The 13814-nt window shown below is 48.1% G+C and overlaps 1 protein-coding gene across 12 annotated transcripts in view; it reads left to right on the top strand.

Annotated features, from left to right (window-relative positions):
* LOC142887829 (potassium channel subfamily T member 1-like) overlaps positions 1-13814 on the top strand; it is a 63941-nt gene that overhangs the window by 36787 nt on the left and 13340 nt on the right. For 7 of the 12 annotated variants that reach the window (XM_076025705.1, XM_076025701.1, XM_076025707.1 and 4 more), the window contains 19 exons: positions 1172-1277; positions 2482-2541; positions 2622-2670; positions 2870-2929; positions 3740-3814; positions 4026-4109; positions 5304-5398; positions 6118-6298; positions 6506-6670; positions 6785-6921; positions 7625-7688; positions 7980-8088; positions 8172-8280; positions 9814-9963; positions 10057-10292; positions 10714-10734; positions 10964-11177; positions 13213-13318; positions 13455-13627. In XM_076025705.1, the coding sequence (XP_075881820.1) occupies positions 1172-1277; positions 2482-2541; positions 2622-2670; positions 2870-2929; positions 3740-3814; positions 4026-4109; positions 5304-5398; positions 6118-6298; positions 6506-6670; positions 6785-6921; positions 7625-7688; positions 7980-8088; positions 8172-8280; positions 9814-9963; positions 10057-10292; positions 10714-10734; positions 10964-11177; positions 13213-13318; positions 13455-13627 (2194 nt within the window). The remainder of the gene's footprint in view (positions 1-1171; positions 1278-2481; positions 2542-2621; positions 2671-2869; positions 2930-3739; positions 3815-4025; positions 4110-5303; positions 5399-6117; positions 6299-6505; positions 6671-6784; positions 6922-7624; positions 7689-7979; positions 8089-8171; positions 8281-9813; positions 9964-10056; positions 10293-10713; positions 10735-10963; positions 11178-13212; positions 13319-13454; positions 13628-13814) is intronic. The other 5 variants (XM_076025711.1, XM_076025710.1, XM_076025703.1 and 2 more) reach the window with 2 other exon arrangements.

Genomic DNA, 13814 nt, shown 5'->3' with positions numbered 1-13814 from the left:
TGCTGTTCAGTCACAGCTGCTTTGTCGTTGTTCTGTTTGGACATTAAAGTTATTTTCTTTTGTTGAGAGGGAAAAAAACTTGGTTTTGTTCTTGTTTGACTGGCATTATTTCAAGCAATAATGAGTCATTTTGAAAAATTTCCAGTATTTTTCTGGCTGTATGAATTGATTTTCCGTTGTTCGGCAGTGTTGTTTCTCAAATCTTCTAATTGGATAATGAGAGGAGAAGCGGGGGTGAGAGTGTGTGATAATAGCTGATAGATATCTTCCATTAGCAAGACCGGCTGTTTGCTTGTCGCCGTCAGCGCTGCCCATTTGAAGAGCCCGTATGTGTTGACCGCTCTCTTGTCGCTGTCACTGTTGCGCTCCACAGTGTCAACACAAAGCAGCAGCCTAATGGAAATGTTGCTCCTGCCCCACCCCCACCCCCCACCCCCGGGGGGAGACCACCACCGGCTCTCTTTTGTTTTCAGAGCTGTTTGTTCGCCCTCAAATTATTTTAACATCGACGTCCGGCTCCTGTGAATAGGTCGCGTCACTGCAGATTAGACGGCTGCAGGGAGCCGATAGGTCACGGTGAATACAAACAGCACCACCCACTGGCTGACCAGCGTGACTGCAATAGGGCTCTCCTGTGCTCTGGATGCTTGCTTGCCGGTGTGTTTCTTCAGGTGGCCTGAAAACCCCTCTCGCCCCTGCACACCCTGTCGTCAGCCTTTACATCTGCAGTCGGGCATCTTGAGTCCTTTGTCGTCCTCCCGGTACTCCCGTCCCGTCGTCCTGCTGTTGTTTTTTTTTTGTTGGGGGAGGAGGATTTGAAAGTTCTGCGTCAGTGGAGATCCGTTGTGACAGGGAGTCAGAGAAGCATAGCACTCAATTAGCCACGCTTCGGTGCCCCGACACGTAAAACTTTCTCCCGGCCTTCCCAGAAGACGCTCTGCGCCTCCAGACAACTGGCGCTCTGGGTGTTTTCACGACTTCGGCGACTCGCATGCCAAACCAAAGTGAATGAGATAAACACGACGCTGGCAGGCGGGGCGGGGGAGTTTAAAACAAGCCGGTGGCAGCGGGAAGCCGAGCCGAGCCAAGCAAATATTTAGACAAGCATCATTTAAGCGGTTCGCTTTGCCCTCCCCCCCCCTTTCCCCCACCCCCTCCTCCCCCTCCCCAGGCCTCAGAATCCGCCTGTTCAACTTCTCCCTGAAGATCCTCACCTGCGCCCTGTACATACTGAGAGTCAGCCTGGACGAGCCCGAGAACTCCGTCGCCAGCCCGGGGTGAGGGTGTTGGCGCTCAGCCGCCTGTGTCCTGTTCAAGACTTTGTTGTTGAGTTTGCGTGCTTGCATCACGTGTCACCCTCATTCCACTCACAAAAAGCACCATACCGTTAGTTCTAGGTCAGATATGTTGTGGTGTTCGCAACGTCACCGTCTGCAGTGGCCCACGGCGCTGATCCGCTCAGGATGACGTGACAGAAATCAAAACAGTGGTGATTTGTTTACACATACATACATACATACATAAAACATTAACTCACACAGAAATGATGCTGCCGGTAATAAATGCATGCAGGGTTTCTAGTTACGGCTAATTTGCCACCGGCGTCGCCCAGCAGGTCATTTGCACTGACAACCATCGGAAACGCACGGCGACGTCACAATGCGTAAAAGCATAGAGACCCACAGACAACTGGCACTCTGCTCTCACTCACCCATATATGCAAGAGCGTGTGCATGTATATTAGTTCACCATTTTAACTTAATCAGCCCTCCGTCATCTTCACACAAACGAAACAAACTGCGCGTGTTACAAAGTCCTGCCAGTTTTTTTATATGTGTAATTTATTTCAGATTACAATCCATGACCCAAACTAATGCTCCGACTGCGCATGGGTTTGTCGCTTAGTTTACGGAAAGCGCGAGATATCATCAACATCCCTGCTGTGCATGTGCAGGAGCTGCAGATTATCCGTACTGTGTTACACCGGGCCGGCGCTGCCTTTTATGGCAACAGAGCCACTGAGGAAAGTGTTCCCCAGCGCGAGTGTGTTGTTCGCACATAGACTTAGACTTTCTTTATTGTCATTATGAAGAAAAACACAGCAGTGGTTCAATTCACAACGAAATGTCGCTGCCCAGTTCCAGAAATACAATACTAAAAAATCTATATACAAGCTGTGAGATAAAAATATAAAAATATGGGAAATATGGGAAAATCTTGAGGTAGAATGTTGGTGGTACATCAATAAATAGGGTAATGTCCATTATCAACAGTATAAACAGCATAAACAGCGACGTGTGAGTATAAACAATATGAACAGTATGAGTGTACAGAATAACAGTGACCAAGTGGAGGGGTGTGTATGTATGTAAGCTGTACATGTGCAGATAGTCCTGGAATAGTGCACTGATGCTTTGCAAGCAACCTCACGCCTGTTGTCGTTCCCTTGTTGCTCATCTCTCCCCCCCCCCCCCCCTCCAGCAGCACAATATGCCGGAGCAACAACTGGACAAACTCGACCGAGCCGGCAAAAATCAACTGGTACGTGGCAGCAAAGCGACAACGACGGCGTTCATTTTCATTGGTTGTTTTGCGTGACATTTAGGTGCTTCCCTTAACAGGGAGTTGATCTTCTGCGTCAACAGACTGGAGCCTGTGTGGGTGATACAGGTGAGCAGTAATAACGGCTCAATGAGAGTGGCCATGAATCACGTTGCTCCGCTCGAACGGGGTCTCGACGCAATATTCAAACAGGAGCACCCGAGCGGCCGTTTGTCTGATGAAAGAATTGCGGAGCGCCGCCGGTCGAGCGGCCGCGGGCCCAGGAGATTGCAGCTATGGCACTCGTTTATCTTCTGCTTTTCCTCAGGTGACAGTGGCCTTAATCAGTTTCCTGGAGACCATGCTTATCACATATCTGAGCTACAAGGTAGGAAAATGCTCCGCCGGGCCTCACTCCCTCTGTTCAATCTACTGCACTTTCTCATTGCCGTCTGATGGGCTTATTTATTTGACCCCCGTGGCAAAGCGGATTCCAGCATCCGTTCATCAGACGACCCCCAAAGGGTTCCGCTTTCGTTTTTTTGTCCCGGGTATTTTTGTCTGTGGTTATACATAGTATATCACCATTTTCTATCCAAACAGAGGAGGCATATTTCAAATATATAGAAATTATAAGGCCTCTTTCAGTAACACTCCTGTCCTGGTTCCTGGTTGTCGGTAATCAAGTGTGGTCACTCTAAGGAAGCACAAAATGACACTATCCATGGAGACATACACTACCAGTCAAAGGTTTAGACGGGACGAGGTTTAGCATTTCTCCCCAAAGTTCACAAAAGTTCATAGAGTTTTACTTGGGTTGCAATTAAGGCGAGTGGTAACGCATCATGAACAGAACTCAGAAACAAGCACACACTCTGGCTGCGTTAATTACAGGAAGGTCATGGCGCTGGATTGAAAACACAAAGTAGTTCAGCACTCTGTTGTAATTTCTAGTTGCTCAGATCCAGGGTTGAACTAGAGCTATAGCGAACAGAACGAGGCCTTTTGTACTGCTTCACTCGGTATGGTAAACACGGCCTTCAGAATACACTGCACACTTTGCCCCATGCAAACCACGGTAGCCTCATTAGAGCTAATTCCCTCCGCTGTGCATCATCACCGCGGCTACGCCCGTCCAAACGAGCGGCGCTCTCCGCCCCCTTTCATCCAATTACAGCTCCTCTGGTTTCCTTTCCAGGGAAACATTTGGGAGCAGATTTTCCAGATATCCTTCATATTGGAGATGATCAACACAGTGCCATTCATAATCACAGTGAGTAGTTGACAGCTCGTCGCTCATCATTTGGTTTCCACGCAAACAAACCAAAAAAAAAAAAAAAAGCCCCATCTTTGGATTAATCAGATTGTCCTCCCAGCGCTCTGTACAGAGAATGACCAAAAAAAAACATGACACGTCAGGCACATTAATGATGTGTATAACCTTGTTTCTCGCCCCCCCCCCATCTTTGTCATCGTTTTTCCAGATATTCTGGAAACCTTTGAGAAATATATTCGTCCCTGTATTTCTGAACTGCTGGCTCGCCAAAGGGGCCCTGGAAAATATGATCGTAAGTAACGATGCAAATGTAATAGCTTTTTTTCCTCCCTAGTAGGCTATTAAAGTCAAGGTCGTGGTCCTGCTGCAAAACGAATGGAGGTGTGAAGCCCTTCAGGCTTTTGGGACATAGTCATTTAGTCTTAGACACTATTTTCGTTTTCCAAATGCATTTACAGTATTTTGGTTCGACTAACCTATTTTTGTTTGCGTCAAATAAACGTCAAATAAAAAAAAGCTAATTCAATTGATTTAAATTATTTTAAATGACACAATTATTTAAAAACAGCACCAGCAACAACACACAGTAGACCTGCACATCAACAACAGGTTTGGAAGGAGACAAAAACAGGGCAGAACAAGTTGGGACAGGTCTCAGAGCCCTTAGTGACATCACAAAAGACTAATTTCTCACTCAGAAAACATCGATCACTTGAATATGGGACTGTTAATTCATCTAGAGCTTCTTTTGTTGGATTGTGGCTTATTTTCACAAAGCTTACCCACCAGCAAGGCGTGCCAACACAACACTAACTAAAAAAAAACAGGCTGCGGGCAGCAGGACAAAATACGGCAGTGCAACATTCCAACAGTGACGGGTTACAGAATGCCAACTGTGCCGAGGTTTGGTGGTGTTGTCGTATCAATATTGCCTGGGACTTGTCACTGGGACAAAGTGATCAGTGCGGGAATTTGAAAGCAATTAGAGGAGATCCAGCTGGTGTAGCGCGTGTGTGTGTGTGTGTGTACGCGTGCGCTCTCGCTGTGATTCAGAGGAGACACCACGGCAGAGATGGAGGCCTGTGCCAAGGCTCGAGGCGGGCAGATGGTAGAATCGGAGGCGCGTGGAGAGGCAGCGCTGACAGTGTGGGGAAGCATCAGAGAAGACAAAGTATCGCAAAGTATCACAGTGACGAAAAAAAAATTAGAATTAAAGTTCCAGTGTGTAATATTTCGCTAGCTCGCGTCTTCAAATAAACCAACGAAGAAGAAGGTGGACGAGGTATCCAGGTTTGGGCGCGCAGGCCACCGTAGCTCACTGGCAAGCTCGGGAGGGGGAGGGAGTGTGAAAGATGCTGCGGTCTAAGAAGTAACCCCTTGATGTCACTGTTTCTTCTTAAAAATCTCCAAATATGACACACTTAACCTTTAACTCCACGCCTAATTGTTGTTTGCTTTCTTGTCTTTTTCGCCCTGTCGCTGGCAGAACGACTTCCACCGCGCCATCCAGCGGACCCACTCAGCCATGTTCAACCAGGTGTTCATCCTCATCTGCACGCTGCTGTGTCTGGTCTTTACCGGGTAGGTGTAGGAGCGATGAACGCGCCGCACCGTCCCTCACCCGCTACCCCAGCACCATCGAGGACTCGCAGAGCTGCTTTACCAATGCAGCACAACACCGCACAGAATTTTGCAGAAATAATAGACCCAGTCGGCTGATAAGAGGGGCTGAAGTTTGCCTGCGAGTTTAAACGTTTTAACTTTGAGAAACGACAAAAAAGGGGTTTTTGAAGAAAAGCGTAGGACGGCGCGCGTAGGCTGTTAAAATCTGATGCGAGCGTCTCTCTCGCCAGGAAACACAAAACAAACCTCCTCCCCCTCCCTCTCCGCCCCAGGACAAATCCTGCATCCAACTCCGCCCACCTCCTCTATACATCATCAAGTGCACTGTCTCCCGTTTTACCTGCCTAACGCCGTCTGACGGCTGCTGGAAATGTCAACATTTGCCCTCAGCCTGTGGACTTAATTAAATCTCCCGCCCCTCAATGAAAGCAAACCTGGATGAATTAGCGCAGGCAGGAGAGGAATCAATGGCGTCGCTTTAAACGACACACGGGGCAGGAGCTGAAGCTCCCATTGATTCGCGTGCCCTTTGATCTCAGACAAATTGAATTTGACATGGAGTCCGGGGGAGGGGCAGAGACATAATGCTGAGGGAGATTACACGTGGAAAGCACCTCGGAAAGTTTGCCGCGCCACCCTTTTCATTCTTTTTTCATCTCTTGGCTCGTGTTGTGCAGCGCTTGTGGAATCCAGCACCTGGAAAGAGCCGGGAAGCATCTGTCGCTGTTCGACTCCTTCTACTTCTGCATCGTCACCTTCTCCACGGTGGGCTACGGGGACGTCACGCCGCAGATCTGGCCGTCCAAGCTGCTGGTGGTCATCCTCATCTGCGTCGCCCTGGTGGTGCTCCCACTGCAGGTGGACTCACCGCAACTCTCCCCCGTTTTACTTCCCCTCATATTTCATGCTATTGAAGTATGTCCTTCAAATGTAATAGAAATGAACCCTCAATCTGTTTGGAAGAAGAAAATCTATATTATTTTTCAATTTGTTTTTTGTTTAGTTTGTTTTCTTTTAGTTGCATTCGCTTCACGTTGCCCTGGTTGTTTTTGCCCATTTTGGCAGTTCGAGGAGTTGGCCTACCTGTGGATGGAGAGCCAGAAGTTAGGAGGGAACTACAGCCGCCACCGAGCGCAGACGGAGAAGCACGTGGTGCTGTGTGTCAGCTCCCTGAAGATCGACCTGCTCATGGACTTCCTCAACGAGTTCTACGCTCATCCCAGACTGCAGGTGCTTCAAAGCAGCCGCAATCGAAAGACACGTAGCCCGTCCTTGTACCCAATCACCTTCTCTTGCCACTTCTAAACCTTCCGCGGGCTTGTTTGGTTTCTGTCCCTCGGCCAGGATTACTACGTGGTGATTTTGTGTCCAACTGAGATAGACATACAGGTTCGGCGCATCCTCCAGATCCCTCTGTGGTCGCAGAGGGTCATCTACCTGCAGGGCTCTGCCCTCAAAGACCAGGACCTGATGAGAGCCAAGTGAGTAAGAGCCGTAGACGTGGTGGTGGGGTTTCTGACCCGTCTAAAATGTTGTTTTAATGGTGTTATAAAATTCTTCCGGAGAGCAAGAAGGGATGCAAAAGCACAGTCGACATCATCAGCTTGAAGATCAGTGCTGCAAAAGGCTGAGCCACACTGAGCTGACTGGCTCCTGTCTGTCCTCTACTCACTGTAGTTGGACTTAAGCTTAAGACCTGCAATCATGTCGGGAGTGTCCCTCCCGAGCTAGTGCAGCTCTGCCATTAAAACCGATCCAAAATAACAACTTTTGCTATGGTTTTCAAATGACGTGAAAATACAAAGAAAAGATCAGACGACGACGCCTGTTTTGACAAGGCCTCGGTTCGATGCCGCTGACACAATTCACGGCCGCATCCAGTCCGTTCAGATTTGGCCAATCTTCCCTTGCGTGTGTGTCAAGTTTTACTGCTGATTGGACAAAATCCCTCCGCTCACCCTGTGGCAAGCAAGCAACCGACTCCCGCTGCACTGACAGATTCCATCGTCTTCTCCTCCTCCCGGGCAGGACAACAGATTCCTCCGTCCTTGGCAACTGCCCTCGAGTATCAGTCAAGAGCAGCTTGTTCTGGCCGAGGCTGTTAAGCCACTTCGGACGAGGTTGCCGCTCAACCTGCCATTCATGTCTCTTTTTTTTTTTTTTTTTTTTTTTCATTCTTCTCAGGATGGACGACGCTGAAGCCTGCTTCATCCTCAGCAGCAGGAACGAGGTCGACCGAACTGCCGCCGTGAGTGCCACCAGGCCGCCGTGAAACCAATCAGTCGAGCCGCCGTAAAACTCCCGTTTCCCAAATAAACACTCTGACGGTGCAGATTCATTTGACTGGTTGAAATCCCCCCTCTTCGCTTCCCTCCACAAATTAGCGGCGGGCGTTAGCGGTGCACCGGTCACGTCCTGGTTTTATTGCAAGACACAGCTGATTTATGAGTCAGCACGGCAAACTTCATGTTCCATAAAATCCAAATTGCCTCAGCATCATAATTAAAAAAAACTGTTTCTGCTCCTCCTCCTCCTCCAGGACCATCAGACTATACTGAGGGCTTGGGCTGCCAAAGACTTTGCTCCAAATTGCCCTCTTTACGTCCAAATTCTCAAACCGGAAAACAAGTTTCACGTTAAGTTTGCAGGTGAGTCGCGAAACCGGGCAGTTTTAAACCAGACGTCACAAGTCGTCGCAATCTCTTTCTCTTTCTGTGTGTGTGGAATCTAGACCACGTCGTATGCGAGGAGGAGTTTAAATACGCCATGTTGGCGCTGAACTGCGTGTGTCCGGCCACGTCCACCTTGGTCACGCTCCTCGTGCACACCTCCAGAGGACAGTGAGTATCTGCTGCGAATCCTACTAGCGTAAAGGGATTTTCCCGTGATTCCCAATTTTGGTTCCATCACTCAATACCGCGAGGTGCTGGACTGCAGAACCTCTCCACCACATTGGTTCACCACCGCCGGAACCTCTGGACAGGGGAGAGTCTGGCATTGCCTGAACCGGGCGAGAGCTCACGCGGCTGGAGCTGCAGAGCTCCCTGCAGGAGCCACGCCTCATAAAAATGCAGCGGTGCAACACCTCCAGTCGAAGGAGACAAGCACGCGCGGCTCAAGCTCGTAGGATTGAAATCGGTTGCGCAAAAAAGCAGGGAAATGCCAAGAAATGAGGAAGGGATGGATTTGCTCCCTTCAAAGCTTTTTTTTTTTGAGCTTCATGAGCGATGCTCAGCTCTGCTCTCTGACTACGTCGCATGCTTTCTGCCCTCGTTTCTGGTCTCAACGCTGTGCTAAACTAGCGCCGCTTTATCTACACCCAGTAACATTTTGTTCAACTCCCCGAGCAGCTGCGCAGTCTCCAAACATGGTAATTATTCTGGCTTTTAATCTATTCTTCCATCGTGGCGTTTAATAACGCCCATCCCTCCCTACTGGTGCCATTTTTCATGCGGACACAATCTTCTCAACATCATTAATATGAAAGAACAAAGACTGATTGTCCTGCGGCAGAGTTTTTTGCAGAAGCGGCTCTTCGTCTACGCCAGCGTCTTCCCTCTGTCAAGTCTGCAAACACGAGCTCGCTTCAGGTCGGAGGCAATAAATCTGTGTGCGCTCGGTGTGGTGACACACATTTTATTTCTTTGCAAAGCTAATATCTGCACCGCTGTGCACAATCCCAGCCACCCGTGCCAGCCTGGAGGTTTTCCAGGGGGGGGGGAGATGGATTTCCACTTAGCGACTCTTAATTCAAATTCGGCCATTAAAAGTGACGAAGCTGAAAATCTGCAGCAGAAAGTTGTTATCGTTCACCTTGTTGCCATGTGCGACTACAGTAGAAAAGTGGGGTTGTAAAGTGCAATTTTTTTTCCCCCAGGGAGCCTCAGTAGCTGCATTTCCGTTACCCCCGGAATTGCAGTTGGTTTTTCAGATGTATTGCTAAAGAGGGATATTGCAAAAGTGTCATGGAAACACTTTTCTTGCATTTATAAATAAATAATAAATGGTGCGTCATGTTTGGACGGAGGAGGAGACAGAATATTTTTTTACAAGTAATCAAAGAAAAAAACAAAGAGTCTTGCAGGACGAGATTTTACAAAAAGTACGGCTTATTGACTTCACACTATTCAATGGAGGAAACACCTTCAAATCACAGTTGTACCTTGACAAAATTTTTAGAAATGTCGCTTTTATTTTGTGAAAAACTGTAATGGAAACGCGGCTATTGTTTTGAATTCTTTTTCAAATCTATAAATGGGAAAAGCCAACCAGCTATTCACTTGTCGGAGGAGGGAAGAAAGGGCTGCCGAGGGTTTATTCTGACATGTAATTTGCGATCGGATCGGTAAGCGTCCTGGCGGGGCTGTTCCCAGGGAGGGACAGATGTCGCCCGAGCAGTGGCAGAGGACGTACGGCCGTTGCTCTGGGAACGAGGTCTACCACATCCGCCTCTGCGACAGCAAGTTCTTCGGAGAGTACGACGGGAAGAGCTTCACCTACGCCTCCTTCCACGCGCATAAAAAGTAAGCGGCCCGGTCCATTGGCCTCGGACACAATATTTAAGTTTGTTCGTGGAAGCGGTTGATTTTGACCCCCGGTGGCCCGGGCTTGTGCAGGTACGGCGTGTGTTTGATCGGGGTGAAGCGGGAGGAGAACAAGAGCATCCTCCTGAACCCCGGCCCGCGACACATCATGGCCGCCGCCGACACCTGCTACTACATCAACATCACCAAGGAGGAGAACTCCGCCTTCATCTTCAAGCAGGAGGAGAAGCACAACAAGGGCCTACCGGTCACCGGCCTCTACGACGCCCCCTCCAGGCTGCCGGTGCACAGCATCATCGCCAGCATGGGTGAGCCCAAGAGTCACAAGAGCAAAAAAGTGAAGTCAATAATAGAATAGAACACCTCTGTTAATCCCACGTTGGGGAAATTTGCATAGTTACAGCAACAGGAAGTAGTGCAAAGAGGCCAAATTATTTTAATTAAAAAAATAAATAAAAATACAACAAAAATAAAATGTTTATAAAGCAAGAAGGAAAAACAACATAATTGCATGGAGAATTATTTAAAAATTCGGACCGATGTGGTGACATTTGGCACTACATATGAGCGATTCAAGCTGTGGCCATGCTGAATGCTCCTGCTGAGTGCATGGTTTGGTTTGGTTTTTTGATTGTTTTTTTTTGGTCATGTCATGAGTCTTTTAAATGTCATAACTTTGCGTTCTTGGCTGACGTTATTGTGTTGTGCTTTTTCTTTGACCTGTAAAAGTTGATCAGGCTACTTCATTTGGTAAGTCTGCGCATGAGACATCGTCACCTTCTCGTTTATTTGTTCATTTCACTTCAATGATCTTGCACATCAACATTGTACGATGTTTTCGCACTGCACACACACTTGTGCAGCGTACGAGCTGTGTGACGTTCCGAGAAGGAGCGCGCTCTCCTTGCAAGGTTAACTGTGTTTCCTCTCCGTGTGACTTTTCTTCTTTGCTCACGCGACAACCGCTCGTCCCTCTCAGGCACCGTGGCCATCGACCTCCAGAACCCTGACCCACCAGAGGAAAGTGGCAAACTGGCACCGCCAACGGAAAACGGCTCCAGTAGCCGCAGGCCGAGCATCGCGCCCGTGCTCGAGATCGCCGACTCCACCGCCATCCTGCCGTGCGACCTCCTCAGCGACCAATCGGAGGACGAGACCAACCAGTCGGACGAGGAGGGCTCTGTCGGCTCAGAGTGAGTGGCGCGGCTGTGGTCGCTTTGCAGGGAGATGAATCCGTTAAATCGACCCAAGTCGTGTTTGCCAGTCACCAGCGTCAATGGTTTTCAGTGGGCCTCAGCGGGTAATACCAGTAGATGGCACGGCCATTCGACGTTCTATACTAGCTGAAGAGGCCTGAGGTAGGAGGCCCGGAGTTGCTCTGAAAAGCCGCGGAAGAACAGAAGGAAGAAGCGACTGCAAGTTGTAAAATGTCAACCGCTAAAGAGGTTAGCGCGGATGCTGCCGTAGCTGATGGCATTTCACGTTGGGTAAAAAAAAAAAAAAAAGCACAAGAAGGGCTTTTCTGGATGGACACACTTTTTAGCGGCGGGACCGCTTCGCGTGTGTTCATAAATGTTCACAGTTCCGTGGGGGAAAAAAACAGGATATGCTAAAATAGCCACTAACCTTAAAGAGAAAGGAAAAGTCCGAGGACAATTAACGAAGCCACACCTGTTGCTCATTACCAATGTCTGGATTAGGAGCCAGGCTGGCTTCCGCTTCTTCTTGCTGAGCCCCAGTGACGCTGCCGTTCGGTGCTGCCACCTAGTGTTTGCCGTACCAAAGTTATAAAATAATACCTCAAATAAAACACATTTTGTGAGTATCAAAACATACATTGAACTCACACAAACAGAAAACAATGATGATATGGTTTACATCGTGTTATCCAGTGATGTGATGGCTGACAAAACAAAGCTTTGGTCCGTTTGTTGCTGTGGAGTTTTGTCAAAATTCTTTCTATGGGCTGCTGTGCAAGATGAATGAGTCCAAGGGACTGGGACCGTCCATCTGATCCAAGGCTGTTCAAAATGGAAGAAAAAAAAAAAAAAGAAAAGATCCAGCTTATTATGCTAATGTGGTTAAGTAGTGAACACAGCACAGTCTCTGTCTCGACACCATTTAAAAAGTGAAATGTGTCGACGGTGCAAGTGTCCAGTGATTGATCTCACCTGTTCACCTCTTGCTCGCTTCTCAGTGGTAGTAGGAGAGAAGATGGATGTCCGTGTTGCTCTAATAATCTATATCTCATGGGTTAGTGCGATGGGGAGCTGTCAGTGATGGACGTGTCAGTGGCCACTGGGAGGTCAACACTCTTACTGAGGAACGAGGCTCGCGGTGCGTCTCTGCACACATCCTCATCCCTCAGCTGTCCCACAGCCGCAGGAAGAATTTATTTACAGCAGCTTTCTTGTCTGTCTTTGTTTGGGTTTCTGTAGTCAGAGGTGCAGGATAACTCTGCTGTTTTTAACCCTCATATCTCCATCTGAGTCCTTCCAGGGTTTTGGGTTTGTTTTGTTTTTTTATGGGGCCATGAGCTTGCTGGTTTATTTTATTTTCCCTTCTGACTACACTTGGATTTTTTTTTTTTTTTCTTCTTGGCAGTTTCCAGTCTATGTAGGGAAATGGAGTCTGCTGCATATACTGCAAATACCTAGCGCAAGGCCTCACAGTGCCCCCATGTGGCTGAGGTCTGTAGTAGAGCTCTGCGATCATTGTTGAGTGCAACAACAGTGCACGAAAATCAGTCAAGATGTGCTTCACAAGTATGGGAACATTTTAGTGTTTTATGAAAACCATTTTCAATGTCTGATTAAAAGTCATCGAAATAATTCCAAGTGTGCAAAATTCTATGTGTGACCCCAAACGTTTGATATATTTATGTTTATTTATTATAAATATCAGTAATTTGAGCAGTAGCAAAATCAAATAGTAAACATCTAGGAGTGGTAACACATTACTCAGCTGTTTTCCAGGGAATAATAAAGAGGGGAGACAGGAGGAATGCTCATTTCTGTTGCGAATGTCATCATTTATAAGGTCATTTTTAATTTCTTTCTTCGGGAGAAAATGAAAACACAAATTCTCATTGTAGTGTGAAGGGGGCTGAAACATTGGGATTGCAAATGTGCGGCAGAGAAATCAATGTCGGCGCATGCGGCTCTATTTCTCCTTTTATTTGGAGACTCAAGCTCTTCTCAACTTTCCTCCCTTGCCGTGTTCCGCCAGTTTCGTGAAGGGCTACCCGCCCAACTCGCCCTACATCGGCAGCTCTCCCACTCTCTGCCACCTCCTGCCACAGAAGGCTCCCTTCTGCTGCCTTCGCCTCGATAAGGTGAACACGCGCTTTAAAAAAACACACACACACACAAAAAAAAAACCAACAAGCTACTTACTTTTTTTTCTTTTTGTCTTCCATCTTCCGTGAAGTGACGACTAACACCTGGCTGCCGTCTCTTCCTTCCCCTCAGGGTTGCTCGCACAGCACCTTCGAGGATGCCAAGGCCTACGGCTTTAAGAACAAGCTGATCATCGTGTCGGCGGAGACGGCGGGGAACGGCCTCTACAACTTCATCGTCCCTCTACGCGCTTACTATCGACCCAGAAAGGAGCTCAACCCCATAGTGCTGCTCCTGGACTACCCGTAAGACTCACAGTTTGTCTCCCACAAAAACCCGAGGAAGGAGTTTGAGCTATTGAACTGGCCACGCCTCATTTTGATCACGCAAAACAATACAAAACTGATGCATGTTATTTTCAGTAAAGACTTGAGTGTACAACTCTGGACGTCTAAACACACCTCCTTCTGAAACGGAGGCATTGTTTGTTCC

The sequence above is a fragment of the Nelusetta ayraudi genome, unplaced genomic scaffold, assembly GCF_046127955.1.
Source record: "Nelusetta ayraudi isolate G7.1 ecotype Tasmania unplaced genomic scaffold, CSIRO-AGI_Nayr_v1 ptg000018l, whole genome shotgun sequence".
Classification (NCBI taxonomy): domain Eukaryota; kingdom Metazoa; phylum Chordata; class Actinopteri; order Tetraodontiformes; family Monacanthidae; genus Nelusetta; species Nelusetta ayraudi.
Note: the sequence above shows the minus strand (reverse complement) of the source record. Positions and strands in the feature narration are given on the sequence as shown.